Source organism: Dermochelys coriacea, chromosome 11, assembly GCF_009764565.3.
Source record: "Dermochelys coriacea isolate rDerCor1 chromosome 11, rDerCor1.pri.v4, whole genome shotgun sequence".
In the NCBI taxonomy this organism is placed as follows: Eukaryota; Metazoa; Chordata; order Testudines; family Dermochelyidae; genus Dermochelys; species Dermochelys coriacea.
In genome coordinates this window covers 43,088,809-43,115,913 of record NC_050078.2, presented here as the reverse complement: position 1 = coordinate 43,115,913, position 27,105 = coordinate 43,088,809, and the positions used below count along the sequence as shown (strand labels likewise).

Here is a 27,105-nt window from a genome sequence, read left to right as displayed (position 1 = left end):
ATCATTTTAAATCACTAACTAAATATCTCAGGTCACTAGCAGGTGGTAGGCTGTTTTACCAGCTCAGGAAAGGAAGCAAATACCCTGCCCAAGTGATTGTTAAGGCCCTTGCCTCAGGGCACGATTTATTGTTTGAACACAAAATAAAACAACTCAATGGATCAAGCTGGATGTAGTCCCCGCAGGCCTTTTGCATCCACCAACCAGGGGAAGAGAGGACACACACTTTTCAGCTTCCTCCTCCTTGCCAGCCATGTGATAGGCAGGGATCTCTTAACCTTTTCCAGGCTGATGCTCTACCTTGTCACATCACTTTTCACAAGGATAAGAGGTGTCCTGGAAGACTTTCAACCTGGGAATGTCATATTTTTCCCTTAAATTCCTTCTGTATCTTACACTTGAAAATGGTAGGCTTCTTTGCGTCCTGTCTGAACTGCTGCATAGTGCAGTGTAGGTACATTCAGTAACATGCTTTTGATTCCTTTGGGGTAAAAGACAGGTATACATATCTGAGGTGTTATTAATTTATTGTATTTATTAGACTGTCTCACCAGGCACTTGAAGTAAGTATCTCACTAGCACAGTTGAGGGAGAGGAAATGGAGAATTATTTTTGTTGCATGTGCTATTACAACCATGGCCATCACTTTGGAAAGCAGTGTCGACGCTTATTGCATTCTTCTGCTGGCTACTGGATGCATGCAAAATGGCAGAAGACTTGGCTGCTGCCTCTAGCAAACTTTTTAAAATACTTAGAAATATTGTAATGCAGTAGCAGAAATAGTCTTTTATTGAATAATGAGGTGAAGAAATTGTAAATACCAGTGGTGATAGGACTATATCCCAAACACAACAACCGTCCCCTTCAAATCATCCAGAATTGTCACCACTAAATCTGCTAACTCCAAATTTGTTTGATATGGAATTAGAAAAAGGGGTTAAAATATTAGAGTTCAACTCTGTGTTGACATAATTGTTTTTGGACCCGCAGTATTGTTTAAGCCAACTGAAAATCCAGTTATCATCCCAAAGCTATCTTCTGCCCTAAGTGGGCGGCCTGATTGGCTGTGGATGATTCTGAGCTCTGCAAGTAGGACCATGCTAGCACAGTTAATGATCACCATTTTGCAAATACTATAATATTCTATAGATTGTGCAGTTATGATGATGTGATGTTTACATGTCTCAAATGCAAATTCACTGTGACGGAATTCTATTTAATTTCTCTCCATAAGTAAAAAAGAGGGATGACAACTTACAAATGGCAAGCCAGAGTGAGTTTTTAATATATAACCTCCAGGGTAAGAGGTAAATATTAAATATATTTATATTGATAAAATATAAGCACATCTGCTTTTCTGTGTTTTTATATAAACTTTATTATTAAAAGCAAAATAAGTAATTCCAAACATAGCAAAATCCAAAATTAGAATTTGCTTAAAATAATATTTTATTTAACTATAATTAAATAGTGAGACTTGAAAGTGAACCGATATAATAAATGTGGCTTAAACTACATCTGGCCATATTGATTGATTGGTGCATTTTACTTTCAGTCCATTTATCCCACTTGTGTAGTCCAGCCTACTGTATAATATTTCAATTGTCAAAACAAACTAGGGCCATCTGTTGAATCATCTTTATGATTCCAACCAGCCATCAACCATATCAAAGCCTCTCTATATTTAGATTTATTTCCTATTATGGCTCAACAACTACTGAAATCTGCTTATCAGTTTTGTGCTGCAACCCAGTACCATAGAATGAGTGTCTTCCCTTTTGGGGCTAAAGACAGGTCTGTTCTGAGTGTTTGTTTTTTCTTTGTTTTTTGAAGCAGGGGAGAGAGGAATAGTTGAAGCTGCAGATGTTGGTCTGGTTATCGTGGAAAAACTTTGTCAAATTAGGAAATGCTGCAAAACTTTCCTAAGTGGTCAGACTCTTAATTTGTCTAATCTCCTCCTGAGGTTCATTCCACAGTTGGATACCTCAACTGCTAATGCTTTGTGTCTACCTGTTATGTGTTCTTTTCTAGTTTCTGTAAACTGTGTTGTCCCAGGAGACCATAACTGTCTTGGTAGTTTGTAGCTGGAGATGAAGTTTTTAATGTAGCTGAGACCTTATCCATTGAATAATGTTAATGTGAATACCAGTTAATGTAAAGACCAAGGATTTGAACTGGCTGCAGAATCAGACTACAAACCAGTGTTGGGACAGTGGGAGTAGAAATTGGATTATGCTCCTGGACAATATGATCTCACAGCCACATACTTATTCCAAACCAAATTTTGAAGACCAGATCAGACAAGTGATTTATAGAGCCATGCCTAGAGTGAGGGGACATGAGGCTAATCTTGGGTCCCTGAGCATGTGCAATAAAGAAATGTGAAACATTCTTTTCAGACTGAATGTATTAAGTTTGGTGGAATTCGCAACTTCTTTCCATGGGAATGCTTGCTTCCACAGCCCTGAGAATCACTCCACATTTCCCCTCAGTTGAATCATCCCCATTCCTAAAATGCTATAGTGATATAGAGCTTTTCCCTCTCTTTCTTCTCTCCACCCCATACTTTTGTCATGGTAATATTTGTATTCCCCTGCCCCACCCTACCATCTCCCTGCTGCTGAGGCTGAACGTGCTGTTTCCATTGCGGTTGGGGAAGAATGATAATTTGTAATAATTGTTGAAGGACATAAACACCAAGGCAGGGGAAGGAGAGATTATTTAGGGTTATAGAAAGGGAATATAAACAGGAGGTATGGGAGGAAAGTATAAGATTTTAAGATGAACGGCAGGAAAAGCTTCCTGTCATGGAGATGTATTAAGCCTGTGAAATAATCTCCCAGGGGGATGTAGTGGAAGCCCCATCACTTGGCAGATTTAAAACAAGCCTGGATAAAACACTAGCAAATATACTGTAGGGAACAATTTTATAGTGTTAGGGAGTTGGGCTAGATAATCTAGGTCTTTTCCTTCTCTAGATTGTATGATTCAAAGGCCTTGGGGAATTGATAATTTTGATCTCCCTTGACTTGTTTGTGAGTATACCACCAGCATCTTGATTCTTGCGGAATGTGAATCTTGCTAGGAGAAGAAGTCTGCAGATATTTCAAGGTGCAGAAATACTTTCCTACCTAGAAAGAAAAGGAGTACTTGTGGCACCTTAGAGACTAACAAATTTATTAGAGCATAAGCTTTCGTGAGCTACAGCTCACTTCATCGGATGCATTTGGTGGAAAAAACAGAGGAGAGATTTATATACACACACACAGAGAACATGAAACAATGGGTTTATCATACACACTGTAAGGAGAGTGATCACTTAAGATAAGCCATCACCCACAGCAGGGGGGGGAAAGGAGGAAAACCTTCCATGGTGACAAGCAGGTAGGCTAATTCCAGCAGTTAACAAGACTATCAGAGGAACAGTGGGGGGTGGGGTGGGGGGGAGAAATACCATGGGGAAATAGTTTTACTTTGTGTAATGACTCATCCATTCCCAGTCTCTATTCAAGCCTAAGTTAATTGTATCCAGTTTGCAAATTAATTCCAATTCAGCAGTCTCTCGTTGGAGTCTGTTTTTGAAGCTTTTTTGTTGAAGTATAGCCACTCTTAGGTCTGTGATCGAGTGACCAGAGAGATTGAAGTGTTCTCCAACTGGTTTTTGAATGTTATAATTCTTGACGTCTGATTTGTGTCCATTCATTCTTTTACGTAGAGACTGTCCAGTTTGGCCAATGTACATGGCAGAGGGGCATTGCTGGCACATGATGGCATATATCACATTGGTAGATGCGCAGGTGAACGAGCCTCTGATAGTGTGGCTGATGTGATTAGGCCCTATGATGGTATCCCCTGAATAGATATGTGGACAGAGTTGGCAACGGGCTTTGTTGCAAGGATAGGTTCCTGGGTTAGTGGTTCTGTTGTGTGGTGTGTGGTTGCTGGTGAGTATTTGCTTCAGATTGGGGGGCTGTCTGTAAGCAAGGACTGGTCTATCTCCCAAGATCTGAGAGAGCGATGGCTCGTCCTTCAGGATAGGTTGTAGATCCTTGATGATGCGTTGGAGAGGTTTTAGTTGGGGGCTGAAGGTGATGGCTAGTGGCGTTCTGTTGTTTTCTTTGTTGGGCCTGTCCAACGAGAGACTGCTGAATTGGAATTAATTTGCAAACTGGATACAATTAACTTAGGCTTGAATAGAGACTGGGAATGGATGAGTCATTACACAAAGTAAAACTATTTCCCCATGGTATTTCTCCCCCCCACCCCACCCCCCACTGTTCCTCTGATAGTCTTGTTAACTGCTGGAATTAGCCTACCTGCTTGTCACCATGGAAGGTTTTCCTCCTTTCCCCCCCCTGCTGTGGGTGATGGCTTATCTTAAGTGATCACTCTCCTTACAGTGTGTATGATAAACCCATTGTTTCATGTTCTCTGTGTGTGTGTATATAAATCTCTCCTCTGTTTTTTCCACCAAATGCATCCGATGAAGTGAGCTGTAGCTCACGAAAGCTTATGCTCTAATAAATTTGTTAGTCTCTAAGGTGCCACAAGTACTCCTTTTCTTTTTGCGAATACAGACTAACACGGCTGCTACTCTGAAATCTGTTTCCTACCTAGATTAGTCCTGTTCTGCTTCACTGAAGCAAGGAGGTGTTCATGTCTGTCGAACCAGGGTTGGAATTGTTTGTTACAGTCTATACATTTTCTTGTGTTTTTTCTCTAGGATGTTGTCTTACTTATTTTGTGATGGATAAAAAGGAAATATGTTTCCAGAAGAACATTTATCTAACTTTTTTGTGCAGCATTTGCAATTGCCATGCTGTTGTCTTTGTTGCTATGCTACTTAGTGTCAGTCAGAGCATGACTGGTTAATTTAACATGCTTGTACTACTGGTCGAAAGACTACTATGGTAAATTACTGATGCACATGCTAATTTAATCTCTTTAAAACCAAAACTTTGTTCCATTGAGACACATTTTACCATTTAATTTGTCAGCAGACATGCTGATTAACCCTCTTTTTCTGGTTCCCTAGCATGTATCTAATATTTGTGTCATCAAAACACCATCCTTGAGAACTCCACATTGAAGGGCAAAATACTGTTCTCCATTACACTGAAGGAAAACAGCTTGCACCATGTCACTGAAGGCAGAATATGGCCTTAAAAGTGTTACACAAGTGGAGATTGAAGTGAGGGCAGTTCTGTGTTAGAAAGGGTTTGATCATATAGCTATACCAATAGACCCCCTCTAGTGAAGAGACAGCTTATACCAGCAAAAGAGAGCTTTTGCCAATATAGGTTATATCAGTCCCCTGAACAAAATAAGCTACACCAGAAAAAGCACTTGTTTGCCAGTATAACTGTATCCATGCTCGGGCTTCCTGTTGGTATAAGAATGTAGTGAAGAATCACTGTCCTGACATTATCATCCTGGCAAAAATTTCTAGTGTAGACCTGGTTTAAGACTTATTAGAATTGAAAGATGAAGCACAGCTTTTTTCCTTTTTTCCAGGGGAGGGAAAAAAATACCATGTGGCAGACCCTTCAAATGTTCATTGGATGCATTTTTTTTCACAGCTTCTCATACTAATGTATATGGTTTCGTATCTGATTGTTTGGAAACTGTGGGTCAGATCCTGAGTTGGTATAATTTGGCCTGGTTCCACTGAAGTAAATAGAGCTATACTGATTTACAACAACTGTGGATCTGGATTTATGCTTCTGAAATTATTTCAGAATATCTTTAAAGGAGTCACTACATGCAAATTAACGTTCTGATAAACTGAGTGTCTCTAGTTTTTAAAAAACATTGTCTCTTTATACATTCTCAGAGATAAGAGAACCCTGAGAAATTTGAGGTTTCTTCTAGATATTTAGAACTTTAAAAATCATTCAAAGGTGAAAAAAGCTGCTCTTCCCATAAATCCAGAGAGAAGAAAACTTTTTAAAAGTTCCTCAAGACTTCAAGGAAGCTTTCAGAGATTCTGTATCTCTGCTTTTGAAACTAATAGACTGTAAGATGCCTAAACCTTCATGGTATTAAGTTTTTGGTGCATTCTCTCCAACAAAAGTATTCAATTACTGGTACATTTGCCCTAGCTTTTCCAAAGCAATGTCTTTACACAGCAGAAAACTAGCTTACCACTTCTTTTTACATGCCAGTCCTCAATTTCAAGCTTTCCTCCTTTGTTTAAAAAATAAAATAGCATTTTCTTTAAATCCTTGTTTTACTCAAACTACTGTACACAGACACAAGTAGTTTTATACATCTCTGTTTCTAGGTCTCATGCCCTTGCACGTGCATGGCCCTGGGAGCTGACTTGCTCACTTATATGGTGAAGTTTAGAAAGGCTGTAATGATGCAGTCAAGGCATTTGCCTCAAGGAGCATACATAGTGTGTCATAACTTCTTATCAGTTGCTTTTCTCCAAATTAGCTGTAGCACATAGCAAAGTGAAGTCCCTTTATCATCTGCCCTTTCTGAGGAATATTTTACATTTCTTTTACTCCATATCTTTAAATCTAAGTACTCTATTTGGTTTTCAACTCCAGTTTCTAACTATTGTATTTTACATGGACACAGTATCAAGTGATGTGGACCCTCTGTTAAAATGGGCATGTGATTTAGATTCTAAATATCAATTTAAATAAAAATCTGTTATTCCATTGCTCAAACAAATGTCATCATTTTTGTTGAATTTGCAAAAAATTAGACTTACTCTCTCTCTCTCTCCTTCTGCCTCATGAATTGATCCTGCAATAGTACACTACTTCAGTATAATTCCCAGTTGTTCACATTCCTGCTGACATGATCGGCACAAAGCAGGAAGTAAAAAGACTTGACAGCGCTCCTGGCTTGGTATGAGTGAGGATCTGGAGGAATGTTCGTCTGCTCAACATTCAAAACAATGAGCTCTTTCCTGATAAAGGTCCTATTTATACTCGACTCTCTGAATGATGGTGCACTCAGTGCAGAATGTCCCTTCCTCTCAAGAAGTGCTGAACAAAATTGTTGGCACAATTCAAGACTAGCTCTGGGAAGTTGACACCATCGTTGATACAAGTACAGTCAGCGCACTTTTAAGAAAGTGTATATCATAGCCTTCACTTATATTATATCTTCAAATGAAAGCAACTATACTGTATATTAATCACAATTCTTCCATTGATTCACTGTGTGGCCTTGGTGGTCTTTTAACTTCTCTTTGTTTTTAACAACAAAGCATTATTTTAAAGATTATATAGGAATATTGGCCAAATTGATATTTGAGTTGATTCATTTCTTGTTGGCATCTGTTTCCTTCACCCTTTGCATCTGTGTGACTTCACTGTCAGACCAGATATGGATATAGAGTACTTTTCTTATAGAAATTAAGGCTGTTTGAGAGGCACATTTATTCCAGGGCTTGGTAAAATCCACTGTGGCAGTGAACGTACTACAGGTTGAGTTAATCATTCAAGCTGACATACTTTAAAATGCTGTAGAATACATTTACATATAAAAAAATAGAAGAATATCCAGTATTAACTGCATGGGGAATTTAAGCAGGCAAAATTTAGTTGCTGAAATTGGAATTCAGCTAGGACCTCTGAGCTAATAATGCCCTAGGGTTTGCCTAAGCAGGGCTTTAGTCTGCACCACAGGGGTGTAAATTTTAGCCTGTACTAGCATGTTGCACACTAACTGGTTGTGTGGTCCCTTCTGGCACATACTAAAAGTTCCCAAGTGCACGTTAATGTAGTAGGACCTAATTGCATTAATGCACCCTAGGGAACTTTTAGTGCATGTCAGCAGGGTCCTTGCAGGCCACTTAGTGCACAACACACTAGTGTGGACTAACATTTGCAGATGGAAACTAAACCCCTGTGTAGACAAGCCCTTAGTCTTGCCAAAAGTATCATAGGATATTTAATGACTACAAATTATTAGGAATTCCGTTTTATGCCTTGCCTGAAAGACAGCATCTCCGGCAGAAAAGAACCCCCTGAATACCACATTACTTTATCAGTTCAATACTGACACACAAAAAGTCTCACTTATTCAGCCCCCAACACTATTTCCTGCAACACCATAGATTTCCTTCCAACCACTGGCCAGGCCTCAGCCCACTTAGCTTATGAACCCCAGGAGGTAGCCTTGCAGTGTTGTTCTGTGTTCTTATTTTTTTAATTAATGCATGACATATTTGCTAAATGTATGGACTTGTCAGAAACTGTTATTCTGACTGACACCTAAATGAGATATACATACAATAGACTACATTGCAATATAAAACGTATGGGTGTCAACTGACACAGACAAAAAAAAAGCTGATGCCCTCAGGGGCTGGCATAGTGGATACTGGCTTTAGCTTATAAATCGTGGTGACTTTTTTTGTCTCAAGGCACAGTCATTAGGACTATAGTTTGTATGCTTCAGTGGTAAACTATACATACCTCACTTGTCACATCCAACTCTCTGTTTTTCTCATTGCTGGCTTTTATGAGTCTCTCCAAATTATTCTTTTTCTTTCACATCACGTTTCTGAAGCATTTTTATTGCCTTCCTTCATTAACTCTCTTGTTTTTTCTAAATGTTTGTTAGAATAACTGCTAGAAGAATTTGCTAGGTAAAATAAGAAAGCTAGAGTTTCTTAATTTGTTTAATTTTGAGTGTAACATAAGTCTACCTGTTTTATCCCATTAGTGATTATGAATTTTATTTATATGCTGGATCATTCTTGTCTCTCAGATTACAGTCAAGTTATCCTAAGAGCAGCCTAATAATTTCAAAAAGCAAAAGATAATATGCAGAAAGATGGATCCCAGAAAAATATAGATAGCTAACTCTTATGGCTGGTATGTCACTGACCTATTTTACCAAGGCTTCAGATATCACTGCAAGCGAGACCTGCTTGAGGATGTCATGCTTGTAAGAATTTTTTGGAGTGTGAAGCCACAAATTGGCAATTCTGCTTTCACATCTTTTAAGGCAGTAAAATCTGCATATGGCAGTTGCTTTTTATACGGGGGAAAAAAGATATAACTTAAGTTAGGACTTCTGGAATACTACTATTTTTCAGGGGGTCGGGGAAATCCGAGATTATTAAATTACAGTATTCAACGTTCACATTCAACTGTGTGAATAGAAAGAGCCTCATTTTTTAGAAATGTTATCCAAAAAGTGGTGGCAGGATTTGGATACAGCCTCGATGATATTATCATATCTTAGGTAGAAGTGAAACTTGAACAGCTTAATGGGACTAAATCGGGGGGCCCAGATAATCTTCATCCAAGAATATTAAAGGAATTGGCACATGAAATTACAAGCCCATTAGCAAGAATTTTTAATGAATCTGTAAATTTAGGGGTTGTATCGTATGACTGGAGAATTGCTAACATAGTTCCTATTTCTAAGAAAGGGGAAAAAAAGTGATCTGGATAACTACAGGCCTGTTAGTTTGACATCTGTAGTATGCATGGTCTTGGAAAAAATTTTGAAGGAGAAAGTAGTTAAGGACATTGAGGTTCATGGTAAATGGGACAAAATACAACATGGTTTTACAAAAGGTAGATAGTGCCAAACCAACCTGATCTCCTTCTTTGAGAAAGTAACAGATTTTTTTAGACAAAGGAAACACAGTGGATCTAATTTACCTAGATTTCAGTAAGGCATTTGATACGGTGCCACATGGGGAATTATTAGTTAAATTAGAAAAGATGGGGATCAATATGAAAATTGAAAAGTGGATAAGGAATTGGTTAAAAGGGAGATTACAGTGGTCATACTGAAAGGTGAACTGTCAGACTGGAGGGAGGTTACCAGTGGAGTTCCTCCGGGATCGGTTTTGGGACCAATCTTATTTAATCTTTTTATTAATGACCTCAGCACAAAAAGTGGGAGTGTGCTAATCAAGTTTGCAGATGATACAAAGCTGGGAGGTATTGCCAATTTAGAGAAGGACCGGGATATCAGGAGGATCTGGATGACCTTGTAAACTGGAGTAATAGTAATAGGATGAAATTTAATAGTGAGAAGCGCAAGGTCATGCATTTAGGGATTAATAACAAGAATTTTAGTTATAAGCTGGGGACGCATCAAATGGAAGTAACAGAGGAGGAGAAGGACCTTGGAGTATTGGTTGACCACAGGATGACTATGAGCCGCCAATGTGATATGGCCATGAAAAAGGCTAATGCGGTCTTGGGATGCATCAGGCGAGATGTTTCCAGTAAAGATAAGGAGGTGTTAGTACTATTATACAAGGCATTGGTGAGACCTCATCTGGAATACTGTGTGCAGTTCTGTTCTCCCATGTTTAAGAAGGATGAATTCAAACTGGAACAGGTACAGAGAAGGGCTACTAGGATGATCCGAGGAATGGAAAACCTGTCTTATGAAAGGAGACTCAAGGAGGTTGGCTTGTTTAGCCTAACCAAAAGAAGATTGAGGGGAGATATGATTGCTCTCTATAAATGTATCAGAGGGATAAATACCAGAGAGGGAGAGGAATTATTTAAGCTCAGTGCCAATGTGGACACAAGAACAAATGGATATAAACTGGCCATCGGGAAGTTTAGACTTGAGGAGTGACGTTCTGGAATAGCCTTCCAAGGGAAGCAGTGGGGGCAAAAGACCTATCTGGCTTCAAAATTAAACTTGATAAGTTTATAGAGGAAATGGTATGATGGGATAACTTGATTTTGGCAATTAATTGATCTTTAACTATTCATGGTAAATAGGCCCAATGGCCTGTGATGGGATTTAGATGGGGTGGGATCTGAGTTACTACAGAGAATTCTTTCCTGGGTATCTGGCTCGTGAATTTTGCCCACATGCTCAGGGTTCAGCTGATCGCCATATTTGGGGTCGGGAAGGAATTTTCCTCCAGGGTGTTTTTCACCTTCCTCTGTAGCCTGGGGCATGGTCACTTGTTGGAGGATTCTCTGCACCTTGAAGTCTTTAAACCATGATTTGAGGACTTAAATAGCTCAGACATGGGTGAGAGGTTTGGGTGGGTGAGATTCTGTGGCCTGCATTGTGCAGGAGGTCAGACTAGATGATCATAATGGTCCCTTCTGACCTTAATATATATGAGTCTATGAGGTAGGGTTTCAAGAGGGAGGCCATGGAGTGGAATTCAGCGAGGGTGGCAAATGTACGGTACCCTGGCAAATTACATAGTAGAGTTAAGGAAAGAGAGAATGAATTAGTGCCAGTAGTGGAGGAAATCCAAAGGACTTCCTCCAGAGATGTTTGACAGCACAGGGTCAGGAATAGAGGAAGCAGATGCTGAGGGTCAGCCAGGCAAGAGGTTAGTGGGATGGACTACACAGTGTCAACAATATTTTTAATATGTTTTTAGTTACATATCAAGGCTGGATAGTGATGCTTCACAAGCAGCCCATTAACTTCAGTGGAACTATTCATGGTGTACGGTATTGCTAAATATGAGTACTGGTATCACAGTCTAACCATAATATAGTTACAAATACCCTATGGTTTAAAAATACCAAACAAGATACCACAAAAACCTGATTGTTATAGCATTAAAAGCCTGACTCTATATAAAAATCACAATGACATTCAGCAGACTGGCTCTTAGATTTACCTAAACACCTGTCATATAGCAGTTGCATCTTTTTCTTTATTGGTACCAATTTCTAATGGTTTATGGACACCTTAATGAAACCCAAATGTTTACCTAAATTTCCATGAACTGCTCTGAATACTCATTTTGTGTGAGATAAGTGTCATTTTGACCTATTCCTGCCCCACTGGAGTCAGTGGAGCTGTGGATTGGATGCTCAACACCTCTGAAAATCAGGCCACTTCAGATCGATTATTTATATCCACTAAATACTGTATGAATTTAGATTATTAACTTAAGGCACCCAAGTTTGAAAAAGGTTTGCCTTTCTCTTTGATACACCCACTTATGATTAGGTATTGCATATATTTGCGCAAGATGACCCCCTGTCAATATCTGAGCAGAACTCAATGAGTTAAGGCTAAAATATTCTTGACTATGAATTTCATTACTTTATGATCATCAGTTACTGATTTCATTTATGTTCACTATCTATTACAAGTAACCACTCAAAGTCCTTTACATTGGTTAACAAAATAATTATTTTCTCTGCTAAGAATCTCGTGGTTTTCTAAGCAGGAAGCCTACCAGAATAAATCAGAGGCAGCTCATTGTGGCTGAAGGACTGGAACAAGCAGGCGAGCTGGGACTGAGACTAGCATTAGCTTCCTCCTTAGCTTTGAATTTGTTCTTGCTTAAGTAGATTCCTGTTCATTTTCTGCTTACTAAATTCATGCGTGCAGGTTTTCAATATGTAACATTGTTCTGAAAAAAGGCTAATCCTTTATACTAAATCAAGGAACCTCTGACTATGTATTCAGCATTTCTATGTTTACTCCTGAGGGAATTCTATGCTACTGCGCATGTACATAATTAATGAGCTGTGCATATTTTTCATTGTTTGTGCAGAAAAAAGCTTCTGCTGAAATGTTGCTGCAGTTCTGCCTTTTGCCCATCAGAGGGCACTGTGGTGCAAGAACAGCAGCAGCTCCCTGCAGAAAATAACTTCTGCAATTCCACCTTTTTCCCACCAGAGGGTGCTGTGGTGATAGAACACAGGAGCTGCTCCCAGCCAGCTAGGGAAGAGAACGAGCCTGCCTTCTTCACAGTGCCTGTCAGGCCAGGTCAGGAGACAGGGGCTTTGGGGAGACAGACAGTGTGGGGCTGCTGGGGGGTCAGATGGGCTCGTAAGGGCTAGTGGGTGAGGAAAGACTAGGGCAGGGGCTGAATGGGAGTGGAGGCACAGGGCCACAGGGGAGAAGGAGGTTCAGGGTCACATGGGGATGGAGGATGGGGTGCAGAGCTACATAGGGAAAGAGGAGTCGCTGAGTGGGGGCACAGAGCCACATGGCGATGGGGGAGGGGGTACAGGGCCACATGGGGATGGGGAATGGGTGTCTGAGTGGCGGGTGCAAGGACACATGGGGGTGCAGGAACACATGGGGACAGGGCAAATGTGCCTGCTGAATGGGAGAGGCTAGGGGTCAGCCAGGATCTGCATGGGGGAAGCTCCCAAACAATTCCCCCCAGCCTCCCAAAAAAACCTGTTCCATACTTTTCCCACTCATATACAAGTTCACACCCAGGCTCCTTCCCAGCAATCTACTTCCCTCTCCCTCAGCTCCTCCGTTACCCCTGATTCCCCCAAGCCTTTGCACTGCTTCTGATGGGTGTGGAAAATACGGTTCTGTATTTTAGTTTAAATGAATTTTTACTCAGCAGTCTATCTTAATATGCCTAGTAAGGAATCTATTTGTCAAAAAAATGTCCTGAATCTTTTTTGTTGTCTGTATTGCTACAGACATACTTGCTGACAAGTATTTTGAAATAAATGACCAAAAATAATTAAAACTGGTATGATTATATTGTGTTATTTTGACAAATAAAATTTTGAGAATTTTAAAATATTGTGCACAGAATTTTTAATTTTTTGTTGCAGAAGTTTTAATTTTTTGGCACAGAATTCCCCCAGGAGTATATGTTGTACCAATACATTTGCCTAACAGGACTCTTTCTGATTTAGGCACAAGCCCTGCAGTATGCAAGACCATATGTAGGGGACAGGCAGCATAACTCCCAAATGAGGGGACCCCACATCTCTTACATACTCTTCTCTGGATTGGAAAGCAGTTGCTGTTTAGTTCCATTTACAGCACTAATGCACAGTGCTGAAATCCCACCCTTGCTGGTGGTCAGGGGAGGACAGGCACAGCAAACTGGTTATCTGCTGGTTTACATATCCTCGCTTAGTGAGCCTAGCCCAGCTGCACCTCTCTAGGTCAGGTGGGGCTGAGGATTCCATCACTTGACCCTACAGATCTGTTCATGTTAAGCAAAGCCATTTCTTAAAGACTGGACTCCTTTGTTCAGGATGGCCCTCGGGATGGAAAGCTCACCTTTTTCCATGCGATAAGAATCTTGGCAATTAAATCTTTCTCTTAGATTGTGTCATCTTTTCCTTCAGTGGTAAGCCCCAAACCAGAATTAATGGAAATGAATGCAACTATTACCTTAGTAAAAAAGGGAACCGTGGCCCATTTATGTTCATTAATATTATACCTGTGAAATAATCTAGTCTCTCCTTCTGCTACTGTTTTTTAGGTTCACACGTTCAGGGGTCCACACTGGTGTGAATACTGTGCCAACTTTATGTGGGGCCTCATTGCTCAGGGAGTAAAATGTGCAGGTAATTGGTTCACTCTTTGCTTCTTAAGACAATCCTGCTGCTGTAAAGCCTTAAACATACTATCTATTTCTTAATAAATTATGCACTTAGAGTCTGATCCTCCTGTTAAAATCACTGGAAAGATGCCCTTTCATTTCAGTGATCGTTGTATCGGGTGCTTCTATTGACCGTTGAACTATCTTGCTATCTAAATGCCTTCCAACAGTCAGAGATGGAAATAATAATCTATCTTTCCTTTCTTTCTGCATGTAGGAGAAGTAGCTTGAATGAGTTGTTGTATTTACTTTGCAATCGATGAGTCTGTGTGTGGGGTGAGTGTGTATGAGAAACTTATTGAGGATCTTAATGAAGCTTGTAGACAATAATCAAACCTCACAACACCTCTGTGAGGTAGATATTTAGATTCATTTTACAGATGGATAAACTGAGTCACAGAGCAGTAAAGTGACTTGCCAGAAGTTGCCTATTGAGTTAGAAAGGAAGCTGCGTACAGAACCCAGTAGTCCAGAGTCTGTCTTGTTTGTGTGTGTGCTCTAACGACTAAACACACATGCTCTCTCTAATTTGAAAAAATAAATTAATGGATTGAGAAGAAGAGAAATAAAGATGATTAAAATGGGTGTATACATAAATTTATAAAAGCACTTAGAAGCTATGTTATAAATGCCTGGACAGACAGACACTGCATGCATTTGGGGATTTAGTCTTTCTGTTCTAGCTAAAGAACTTAGGTAAAATAATTCAGCAATATTATTGATAGCCTCTGATAAGGGAGAGAAATCAACTTTAAGAGAAAAAGATCAAAGTAATTGGAAAAACAAGTTGCTTTATTTAAAATGTGCCTTACGATTTTCCTGTAACTAATTTTATAAAAATAGTATAAAGAAATGTTGATGTATGAAAAGCTGCATTTGTTGCCCTGGAAACTGAATTTTCAAGCTAATTTAAGAATTTTTTCCCTGTCTAAAGATTTCTGAAATCTTGTCTTAAACAAATAATAGGATTTTTATAGCATCAATGCAAAATGGTAGAAATTTCAACATAAACAAATGAGTTTATAGAAAAGCTATGACTGAAAAATCTTGAAATATTCCACAAGAAATGTTTGATGTGTAATGTTTTTTATTGTCATTGATGCAGATTTTTTTCAACAAAATCTCTAGAGTTCATAAAGCTTTTTAGCTTATTAGTTATAGAAATCATTGAAACAAATGAAAGAACATTTATATGCAATTATATTCTGTGAAAATGGCACTTCCTTACTCCGTAGTCCTACCACATGTTTATTCAGAGTTCTAGTTACATACTCTACTCATCAAATTAATATTTTGCCACATTTTATTCTTGTTAAATCTGCACAGCCAATGCAACTCTGTGAAAGGGAGCTTGATTTTATTCTGCTTCATGCGTCAGCAACAGAGATGTCAGCTACATTTTCAGAGTAGACTTTTTATAGTTGATGATACACGAGCCAGAAAATACACAGCTCTCTGTTTCTGATCTCATGTTGAATTTGCAACACTGGCAGTTAGGAAAAATAACAGGCTTTTTAGTTTACATTAAGTAGCTTTGGTCTGGAAGTTCAATAAAACCAATAAATATGAAAGCCTACAGTGTCACTTTTCAGAGTAGTTGCACTTTTGTGGAATGCGCAAAAAAGATAGTTTTGATAATTAAACTGACAGTACTTTACTTTTCTTTTTACTATTTTTATTTATAACTACTCCAGACAACATTCTTTTCTTATTTTATATTTTAATGCAGATTTTTCTCCAAAAGATCCTACTGGTTTCCTTTTCTTAGCTAGTGTTATGGAAGTGGGAAATAACTACAGTGCTTTCTCTTTTTGGCTCTGTACAAGGGTGATTGTAATAAGAAAGGAACAAATGTGAACTGGATGGCTTTAGAATTTCAGACATAATTGGACTTTTCTGTTTGTCTAAAGTTGTCATACCCGTGTCAATAACACCCAATAAATACAGCGATTTTTTTTAATTTGTAATTCCATTTCATGCTACCAATAAAGTACACTACAGGATAAAGCCCACCAAGAGATTACTACACTTTGTGACTACTCAAGGCCACTTAGCTGGTGATCATAATCTTTATGATGGCTGTCATACCTTATTTGAGGAATGACAGGATTGCCGGTGGTAAGATACTCACAGGCTTCACATAACTATCCTTATTCTCTCAAACCCCTAGCCCACCGCTTGTACTCAGCCCCTGGTGGGTGGAAGAGAGACAGTGCCATGTGTTAATAAACAGCAAACCCTCTCACTAGGACAAATGAGTTCTGAATGGAGGCCAGATTCTGTCATTTTCAGCAAAATGGATGGTGGCCAGGAAATGGACCCTCAAAGACAGAGATGTTATGTGGAGGAAATGGGAACCATTAACAGCTCCAGCAGTGATGTTGAATGTGTCTGGTGGAAGGGTAGGGAAAGATTACTTAACATTCCATGAAAAAGTTCAATTCAGTAAATGTGGTTCTCTTCTGAAAAGTGGCTGTGTAAAAAATCCCACCTTCTAAACTCAGCAGATCTGCTCCCCATGTGTGTTCAAAGTTGCATCTTACTTACTGAATGAAGAAAAATAACTTGTATGGCTTTTTAATGCTGTTTCACTCTCCTGAGCCAACATAGCTAAGAGCGAGTGAGCTGGATTCTATTCCTTCTTGTGCATCCTCAAAAGATTGTTTCCAGTGGGCTAGAACTGTGCAATTGAGAGGCTGCACTGGTGTAACTGAGGGATAAATGAAAGAATGTGGGTACCGCAGGTGTAAATAAGGGCTTAATTTTCCCTGTGAAATTGTTTGTTCTTCTAAACTGAACGCCTTTGATATGGAAATCGAAAGACCATAAACGATGAACCCCAGGACAGCCATCACTTTTCTGAGTAGAAGTCCACATTAAAAATTAGAGGATTGAGCAGGATGCAGCCTGCTAACATTCAAACTGGGCTCTGCGTCACTCCGGGAAACTCCAGAAAGTCTGACTTGTGATCTGTATGATAATTTTATTGAAAATGCTTTAGGAACAAAACTGTGCTTATTATAATATTCTGTACTTTTTACTGAGTTTGCTTTTTTAAAACAAACAATTACAGATCATAAGATGAATCTATTAGCTGTACAAAAGCGATACTTACTATGGGTGTAAATGAAAACTGCAGGGAACACACTCAATCATTTTGGGTCTTGCTCTTAGCAAGATGCATAGGAATAAAAATGCAGGGCATTCCTGGATTCCCTTTATAAGCATAAACGTCACCCATTTCAGAACGTAGGAGGAGGAAAGAAAAATGGACATAAGGAGATTGTTGCCATTGGCATATAGATTCATTTATGGCATAAGAGCACAAGCAATACTGGGGGGAGGAGGGCACTAGAACCAGGATAGTACCAACAATACATATTATGCTATACCAGCTAGCTAATATGTCATAGCAACTAGAACTGTACTTATTAATTCTTTATTACAACTCAGCATGTCCAGCCGGAACAGAGCCTGGTTAACGTCTATTTTCTTTGTCTCATATACAGTATAATTATCTCTCCAAGGCAGTTTGTCCCTACCCCTTGTGTTGATTGGCAGGGAAAGAAGAGTGATTATAGACATCCTCCTGCATGAGGTCCAGGGATAATCATAGTGTCAATACCTCTCTGCTGAGACTGCCAAATAGGGATGGTGGTGGTGCTGGTGGGTTTTGTGATGTGAACAATGGTCCAGCAGGAACTTGTCTCACATAAACCAAAAAACCTGTGAGAGAGAATTGTGACGAGCAGGTGGCTGCCATTTTGACTGATAAGGTTTCATGATTAATCTGTTGCTCCTCTGCACTTCTTGAAACAAGATGATATTTTTATTTCCAAAGTTAAGACTCGGTTTTATGTCTAGTTAAGCCTCCATTCCTCCACCAACTCAGAACTGTGCCTTAAAGACACAGCCAAGTCCCTCTTCTTTCTCCCTCTACTTTCTCCTGGATGCGCAAGCAACTTCTGTCTGTCTTGGTTTTGTTTTTTCCTTTCTACCTCTCCCACAAACCTATAATAATTGAAATCAAGGGTAGATTCATCTAGCCGCACATTGCTTTTGCTCCTGCACTGTACACTTAACATTTAAGAGCACAGGCTATCAGCATTAAAGGACAGCATGAGGAAGGAAATTGAGCAAAGAAAGGCTCATGCAGATACCATTCGTGGTCTGAAGCCATCACGGGTGGGAGGTGGTTTTCTGGAAGAATAGACAGTCTGCTCATTACCAGAGAACCATGGAATAAGGAAGGCAGTTTGGGAGCATATCATGTATGCTTGAGACCAGTTTTTGTCCTGGTGCCACTTAGAAGAGCAGCCCAGGTCAGTAGTTACACTAAGGCTCTTGTCAGATCAATACAGTATGTCAACAAATGGTGTTTGTTTTGGGTATCATAGCATTTACGAATAATGCTAGTTATCAATGCCCGTAAAACTAAAGAACGGTAAATGATTATGTGCACTACAGAGAGAGTAAACTTTAATTTTTAAAGTAAAGAAAAGAGAATTTAACTACCATAAAAGGAAAGCTACTATTTGGTGAATGACGTATTGGGGCAAATTCCTTTACATCTGTTCACCCTCATTAAAGCAATACTAATAGTTAGCTCTTACGTAGCACTCATCACCTGCAGATCTCAAAATGCTTTACAAAGGTGGGTAGTGATATTATCCCCTTGTGTCAAATGGGGAAACTGAGGAACAAGTCTTGCGTGACTTGCCCAAGGTAACACAGTGATTTAATGCCAGGCCCAAGAATGGAACGCAGGCCTCCTGCCCTTTTCCCACACCACTCTGCAGTTATCATAAATCTCTGGAGACTCTCTTAGAACTCTTAGAGGAAAATGTAAATCTACCTTTCAGTACCTTAAACCGTTCCCTCAGAAAGACAGAATACATAAATGTCTTTCAGCTTAATTTATAAATATACAGTAACTCCTCACTTAACATCCTCCCACTTAATGTTGTTTCGAAGTTACATCACTGCTCCGTTAGGAAACATGCTCATTTAAAGTTGTGCAATGCTCCCTTACAACGTCGTTTGGCTGCCTTCTCTGTCCACTGCATGTAGGATTCTGTGGAAGAAAAACGACTTTACAAGGGAGCATTGCACAAGTTCCTCTTCTCTGCCTCCTCCCCCTCCCAGCGCTTCCCTCATCACCAAACAGCTGTTTGGCGGCAGGGAAACGCTGGGAAGGAGGGGGAGGAGCGGAAACGTGCTGCATCTCTGCTAACTTCCCCTCCCTCCCAGCACTGTTGTAGGAACTAATTAGTGTTCCCTTTGCTTGTTATACATTGATTTATACAAATAATGTACCTTTTATGATGGAATTCTGTTGTGCCATGCAATTTATTACCAGTTCAAATTGGAAATATCCATGTCTTTTAAGAAAGAAGTCAGGTGGCCATTAGGTGCAGGCAGAAGTGGCATCATATGATGACCTGCACTGCAATGTTATTAATTGTAGATTATGGATTTAGTATGTCAGAATCGGACCCTAAATAGGCACCCCTTTGCTGAAGTACAGCTCTGAGGAGGTGATATGATACTATCCACAGGTACTCACCGGCTGTAAATACCAAGGTCAAGATCATGTCATTTCAGCATAGATCTTCATTAGGGACATGTACTCCCCAGCATAGCTGATAACAGGAAGGGACAGAGCCATGGTTCTACTTAATTCCCCCTCTCCCTGCTCCATCTGGGGTGCCAGGTGCCTCAGGGGAAGTAATTTTGGAAGAGTCTCTGAGCTCTAGAACTGAAATTCTGCTCAGAATTTATGGCATGCGGGTGTCAGAACAGGGGGAGGCCTTAGTTCCTCCTCTCCTACTGCACACCTGTGCCAGAGCTACTCACAATCCAGCCCCAAGGAGGGAGAACAAAAACAGACTGCAGGGATTAAAAATGTAAGTGAGATAATGTGGTGAAATTAAGAGAAATATCATCTTAGCCTAAATAGCACACAGAATTTCTAAGAGAAGGAGTGGAATTCATCCCTAACTTTCTGTGCAGTCTGTGGGTAGAATTTTAACATGCGGAACTGCTGGGAGGGAGGGAGAGGAGCAGGGAAGCGCTGCGTCTCCGCTCCTCCCCTTCCCTCCCAGAAAGTCCCAGGAAGTGGGAGGAGCGGGGATGCGTGTGCTCCGGGGAGGAGGTGGAGTGGGGGTGGGAAGAGGTGGGCCTGGAGCATCCCCCAGCGCCTGTTCTTCTGGGGGGAAGCTGCTGCTGCTGCACCAGGTGCTTCCTAGCATCCTTGCCTGTCTCATTGTCTTCAGCAGGCTGTGCCTATGTGGGATAAGCCAGGGGTACCTCCTAGCCACAGTACTGTACAGTATATAATGCCTTTTGTCTGCCCCCAGAAAATTTCCTTGGAACCTAACCCCCCAAATTTACATTAAATCGTATGGGAAAATTGGATTCGTTTAACATCGCTTCACTTAAAGTTGCATTTTTCAGGAACATAACTACAAGATTAAGTGAGGCGTTACTGTAATTTATAGAGTATATTACATGTGATATAATTTCAATAGAGCATGCTCTGCAGCCACATTTACCAGTAAATCATAAGCAAAAGGATATCTAAAACGGACTAAATCAAATCAACAGCATAGCAAAAAGTGACAGCTATGTGTATTTTATTCTCAGCAAATATTGGTAATGGGCACTCATAGGGAGTATTAATATGCATATATTTTTTGGGCTCTGCTCATGCATTAATATGATCACGTTATTTCTTCTTTCAGCTCAATGGACTAAAGTCAATATTAGTTGCTTCAGAAAAATTGTGCAATCTTTTTCTGGCTTTCCTAGGAAAGCATTGGCTATGTCAGGCTCATTTCTAATACAAGTAATGCTATAGCCTATCCAAACTCCTAGAGTAAGATCAATATGCTATTAAAAATAGTATAGCTTACCTGAAACTTTTTAAAAAACAACATCTATAAAGTCTGTTTTATTCCAAAATTTGTAAACTTGTCTACCTGCTCATGAATTTCTAAATGTACTTTTTGGTGAAGGATGGCTGCAGCTTCATGATAACATACAAAAGAAACCTATACTCAACTACAAATCCAGCCAATGAAATGATCCACTTATACAATGACCTTATTGAAGTCAATGGGAGTTTTGCTATTGACCTCTGTGGGGCCTTGATTTAACCCATAGTCTCTTAAATCTTTCCTTTATTCTGGACTTTACTGGGAGATATGTTACTTTATGGAATTTGTGTGGTTTTAACAAATAAGGGTCACATTTTTCTTTTAGGGCCTGACCCAACTCCCAAGGAAGTCAATGAAAAGACACTGATTGACCTCCACAGGAGTTGGATCAGACCCTTTATTTGGTATAAATCAGCATTTAATCCACTGAAGTAAACTGAGTTACTCAGGATTTACTTCATTGTAACTGAGAGTAGAAATTGGACGTAAGCATGAAATAAAACAAACTCTTGTGTCTAAAGCCTGCTAATATTATTCATGCAAGTAGCCCAATTGAAATCAGTGGGACTACTTGTATGAGTAGGGCAAATGGATTTTAGAGCCTGATCTGTAGAGGTGCTGAGCATTTGAAGCCAGTGGAAGTAGTGAGTGCTCGATACAACTCAGGATTCAGTTCTCCTGGCCCTCCTAAAATGTCAGGATTCTAAGATGTTGCAAAGCAGATGTGCTATACTCTGGGATTTAAAAAAAACAAACAAACAAACAAAAAAACCTGACAATTTGTTTTAATTGTTTGTAATTTGTCTTACAATACCCTGTGTTCCAGCTTCCCAAATTTAGGCTGAATATCGCTAATGTAGAAAGTTTGAACAATGGATTGCTCTGGGATTTTGCAGTTCTCTGTTGGAAAGCAGCCTGTCGTGTTACTCATGCACTTTTTACCTTGCTTATAAGCAAACCGATAGTCATTCTTATATTGGTGTGTAACTATCACCAAGTTAAATTCTCATCGAATCCTGAAAATGAAAGCCTACTGACTAAAACAATACCATTCTGCTTCCACAGAGTATTGTGAACTCAGAGAAAGGACCCTCCCCGTGACAAAAGCATAACGAAATGGCTATATTTCAACTTTATTTAAAAAGCAACAACATTATTCTTGTTTTAAACTATGCATTTAAATCTTACAAAAATATTAATTTTGAGTTGTCACAGGACTTCAGTCTCAGATAAGGACCAAAAACATAGCTTTTTTTTTTTTTTTAAAAAAAAAAAAAGCCTGCAAAGTATAATAATAATGGTAATAGAAATGTGTTCTGCCTTTTATAAACTTCTGTTAAAGCATGATATATTTCTCAGGAGTGTTTATAACCCTTGCAGCAGTGTTCTAATGTATGAGAAACAATGAAGTGTAAAAAGCATAAAGATGGAAAAGCAATGTTGATTTTTAAACGTTTCTGGTGTTAATGAGACCTGATCCAAAGCCCCTTCAAATCAGTGGGAATCTTTTCATTGACTTAATTGGGCTTTGAAGCAGACCCCAAAAGGATTAGTAGTAACACAGGTAATTACGTTTGTTTTTTTAGAAATATGATTTTCAGCTTGAAATGTCCCTGCAAGCTAAACATTTTAATAAAATTGCACTTTGTTGTATGCAAATATCCTTAAGATGACCATGGAAAATGTAAAGATTGTTTTAATTCAAGCATAGGACATTTGTAAATACATGTTTTTCATTCTTATATACTTAAAAATGAATTATCCTTGTTCTCACAATAATGTAGCTCTAAGATATCTACTCTCCCATCAGTGTAGGTAGATGTGTGCTCACAAGACCAACCCAATTCCATAAATGGGGGTTAGCCTTTCAACTTGCTCACACATCAATTGAGACAGATCTTTAAGAGTTTAAATATTGTTTCTGAAAATGTTTTGCTCCCGGTTTAATATTTAAATCTTTAAAGATAAACTACTTGCAGTATGCTGTAATGAGTGGCTCTTGCAGCAATTTTAGTACATATGATAATTATGCATACAAAAGCTGTATTAAAAACATTATGAAGATTGCAAAGTCAATCACTCAAAAGGCATGAAATGCCAGAATTAAGGTTGCATGTACACTCTTAATTCAGCCCGCTTGTGTGTTTTCATTATCATAGTCTTTAATTACATAATCACATACTGGTTTTTTTCCCGAAGACCTTTGCCTCATTCTGGGCACAGAATGGATGGTGCTCACTTAATAAATGGCTATTTTGTAATTTGTTTTCTCGTAGTTGCTCAATGTGTGGCCTCAGGCCTTACTTGCTACACATTATTCATGTCTGCTCTGAAGACTGAATTTTTAATTTCTTCATGGGCTTTCCACTGTGATTTTCACTATAGTATCTGAATGCTTCACAAACATTTAATGAATTTATTTTTAAATACCCCTGTGAAATGAAGCAGTGGTATTATCCCCATTGTACAGATAGGGAGCCGAGGCACAAAGAGATTACGGTCAAAAGTGTTCATTAATTTTGGGTACCCAATTTGAAACATCTAGGATCAGATATTTTTCAGAGTATTTAGCATTATATAGCACTTCATATGTTCAAAGCAAAATTCCCATTGATTTCAGTTGTATCTGAGAGAGTGCAGCACTTCTGGAAATCAGAGCCCAGAGTCTCAAGTTGGGCAACCATCAGATAAGGAGCATGCAACTAGTGACCACCTGTGAAAGTCTGGTTGAAGTCACTTGTCTAGCACCATACAGGAATTCTGTGGCAGAGGCAGGGATAGAATCCAGTTCTTCACGGGAGCATTCAACTGTCTTAACCAGGAGACTGTCCTTTCTCTTTCTGCAATCCCCTCCCTCATTCACTGCCCACCTTCCATCTTCTGCAACAAATGAAGCCGAGGTCCTACAGACAACAGCCTTCATTAGACAACCCTGATGATTCATCCTCAGAGCGGGTCCATCATGTGCACTGAATGAGAGAGCGCTCGTGTGGAGAAAACAGTATGTGATCATGTAATTAAAGACTGTTGTCATAATGCAAATGCACAAGGGTACATCCAGACTTGACCCCTTGGGCCCCATCCCCTCCAACTTGTCCTTCCCCAGTCTTTTCCTCATCCCTGTCTCCTTGTCCCTGTCCCATTCTCCTCACCTAGCCACTCCCTGTCTCTACTCCTTAGGCTTCTCATCTCAGTCCCAATACCCTTGCCCAGACAATCTAGTATCCTCCCACACAGCTCCTCATCCGATCAGTCTCTTGTCCTCCTCTGCCCAAATTCCTTGTCCATTTTACAGGGGGAGAAATTGAGACACAGAATGATTAAGGACCAAATCCTAAAAGCATGCAAGGGGCCAGGCTCTGCTCTGGAGTTCTTCACAGCCTGAATGAGGAAGGGTTAGGCTCCTAACCTCCTGCCATAGAGTGGTGCTGTGCCACAAACACTATGAAGTCTCAGAAGCACAACAATCTCTGTAGAGGGTCTATTCCCTCTCCAGGAAAGAGGGTGGCTGGTGGATCTGAGTAATCCACTGCCCTCACCCCCAGTAATTTTTCCAACCCCCACCATGTGTTAGGGTGAAGGGAAGCCAACATAACTGAACTCTGCAGTGTGCAGAGGGCCACCCTTCTTGCACAAGTCTTCTGATCCTGCCCCACTGGGCCAGTTCTGCTAGATCAGGGTCTGCTGTGTAGGAGGAGGCTGTCCTTTACATTATTTGCCGAGAGTCACACAGGAAGTTTGTGGCATTAGTAGGTGCAGAACCCAGAATTCCTGGCTCCTCATCCTGTCCCTTAATCACAAGATCACTTTCTATTTCACTCTTTAAGTGTAAGAATAGCTCCCTTCCATGAAGAAAAGAATTATAAGCAGTCATGTTGTCTGGAACAGGGTTCATAAATTTTGACTGATTGAAAGTGACATGTTGAACGTTTATTGTTACCAAGAGATTGAGCACTTTACAATAAATTCTAAGTGACAAAACTCTTTGGCTTTACAACCCTATTAAGAAAACAAAGTGCTTTTTGTAATAGCACATGAACGAATGAGTTGGAATTAAACTAAGATGCAAACATTGGCTTTTGCTGTTGTATAAAAGAGAGCCACATCATATGTGGACTATTTACTGTAAATTAAAATATCAACAAAATCAGTGATGATCAGATACAAAGGTGACTCCTCTGTAGACACTAGATATTGGGAGGGGCAGAGGGAAGGGAAGGGATACTGTACATCTTCACCATGGCCCCAATCTTCCAAACTCTAACATGTGTTTAACTTTAATCCTATGAGTAGTCCCTTGAGATCAATGAATAATTGAAATCAATGGGACTACTCATGGTAGGAAAGTTAAGCACACTGGAAATCTTTGCTGGATTAAGGCCTAAGACAGTTAACACTGTAGGCTCTGTGCTGTTTTGCTGTGGCAGTTCAGCATGTCACTTTGTAGGATTGGTCTCTGGGTGACATTTGTATTGCCAGTTACCAATGAAAGTTCAAGACATTCAGCATCTTGCAAGACGTGGGTTCCTACTGCAAGACAGCAGAGACCTGATAAAACTCCCAGTGAAGTCAGAAGGAACTAGGTTGGGCTTCAGACAGGGCAAAATGCTGCTCATACCTCATTGCACAAGACTTGCGGATTCAAATCATGGATATGAACATTCCATTAACTTAAAAGGAACTGCATTGCTCAGCCTGTCTTCACTATGCTTTCTTGTTGTATTATTGCTGGTTTCCCTGCTTTTTTCCTACAGATGGAGCATTAGTGTTGATAGTTATGCTTGGCCCATTTTTGTACAGAATGAATGTTTTTTCTGCATATCTGATTTCAATTAAATTGTACTCTAAAATGAGCCAAACCTTAATTTGTAAAATGTTTACAATAAAACTGTGGAACTGTTTTTAAAATAAATTCTTTCCAAATTCATTTGAATTTAAATAGAATTATTTGGAATTGCCAGTTTTCTGGGCTTTCTCTTTCAAACACCCAGTCTATGAAACAGCATTGGAAGTAATACCCCCTCCCCTACCCTGCTCAGGGTTAAGAGTAAATGTCACAATCTATCCCTAAGGGTGTGTCTACGCTGCAGGATTCTTTTGGCAGTGTGTAGTGCACATACACGCATAGTACAAGTATAAACAGCAGCATAGACAGTGAAACATGGATTAAACCAGTCAAGACGCACCTGAAGGATGTGGGTATAAACCCAGAGTACGTACCTAGACATCCTCTACTGGCCCAAGCCATGCCTTCCCAGCTACACTGCTATTTTTAGCTGTGTAGTGTCCCATTACCTCTCACTACTGGTCGCCTTCTCCTTTGCAGGGAAAGACTCCAACAGTGGACGGAGTGGGGGTGGGGTGGAAGGGTGGGAAAAGGCTGCCAGATCTCAACAGCTGGAGCCTTTCTTCTATGCAGGGGAAGACTCCAGCAACTCCCCACTGCTGGAGCCATTCCCTGCTACAAGTAAAGGCTCCAGCAGCAGTGTAAGGCTCTACCAGCTCCCGCACTGTTGAAGCCCTTCCTCTGGAAGGGAGTAAGCAGCAGGGAAAGGCTCAGCCTTGTTTCAGCTTCTCCCCACTGCCAGAGCCTTTCATTGCAGGAAGGAAAGGCTCTGGAAGTGGGGAGACAGCAGAGAAAGGCTCTGGCAGTGGGGGAACAGCTGAAACCTTTGCCTGCTGACTCCCATCTGCCAGGCCCTTTCACTGCCATGTGTAGCTACGCCCTACAGATGCAGTGTGCTTTTGAATGCAGCATGTGCTATACATACACTACATGCCACCGAAAGTGGTTTTGTAGTGTAGACTTAGCCTAAAGTAAATATAAAGATATGGAGAAGGGATTAGATCATGAAATATCATTTACATATAAAA

At 40.0% G+C, this 27,105-nt stretch overlaps 1 protein-coding gene across 7 annotated transcripts in view; it reads left to right on the top strand.

Annotated features, from left to right (window-relative positions):
- The window catches only part of CHN1 (chimerin 1), a 142,998-nt gene that overhangs the window by 108,603 nt on the left and 7,290 nt on the right, over positions 1–27,105 (top strand). For all 7 annotated transcript variants that reach the window (XM_038422155.2, XM_043505314.1, XM_043505315.1 and 4 more), the window contains one exon: positions 14,174–14,258. In XM_038422155.2, coding sequence (XP_038278083.1) covers positions 14,174–14,258 — 85 coding nt within the window. The remainder of the gene's footprint in view (positions 1–14,173; positions 14,259–27,105) is intronic.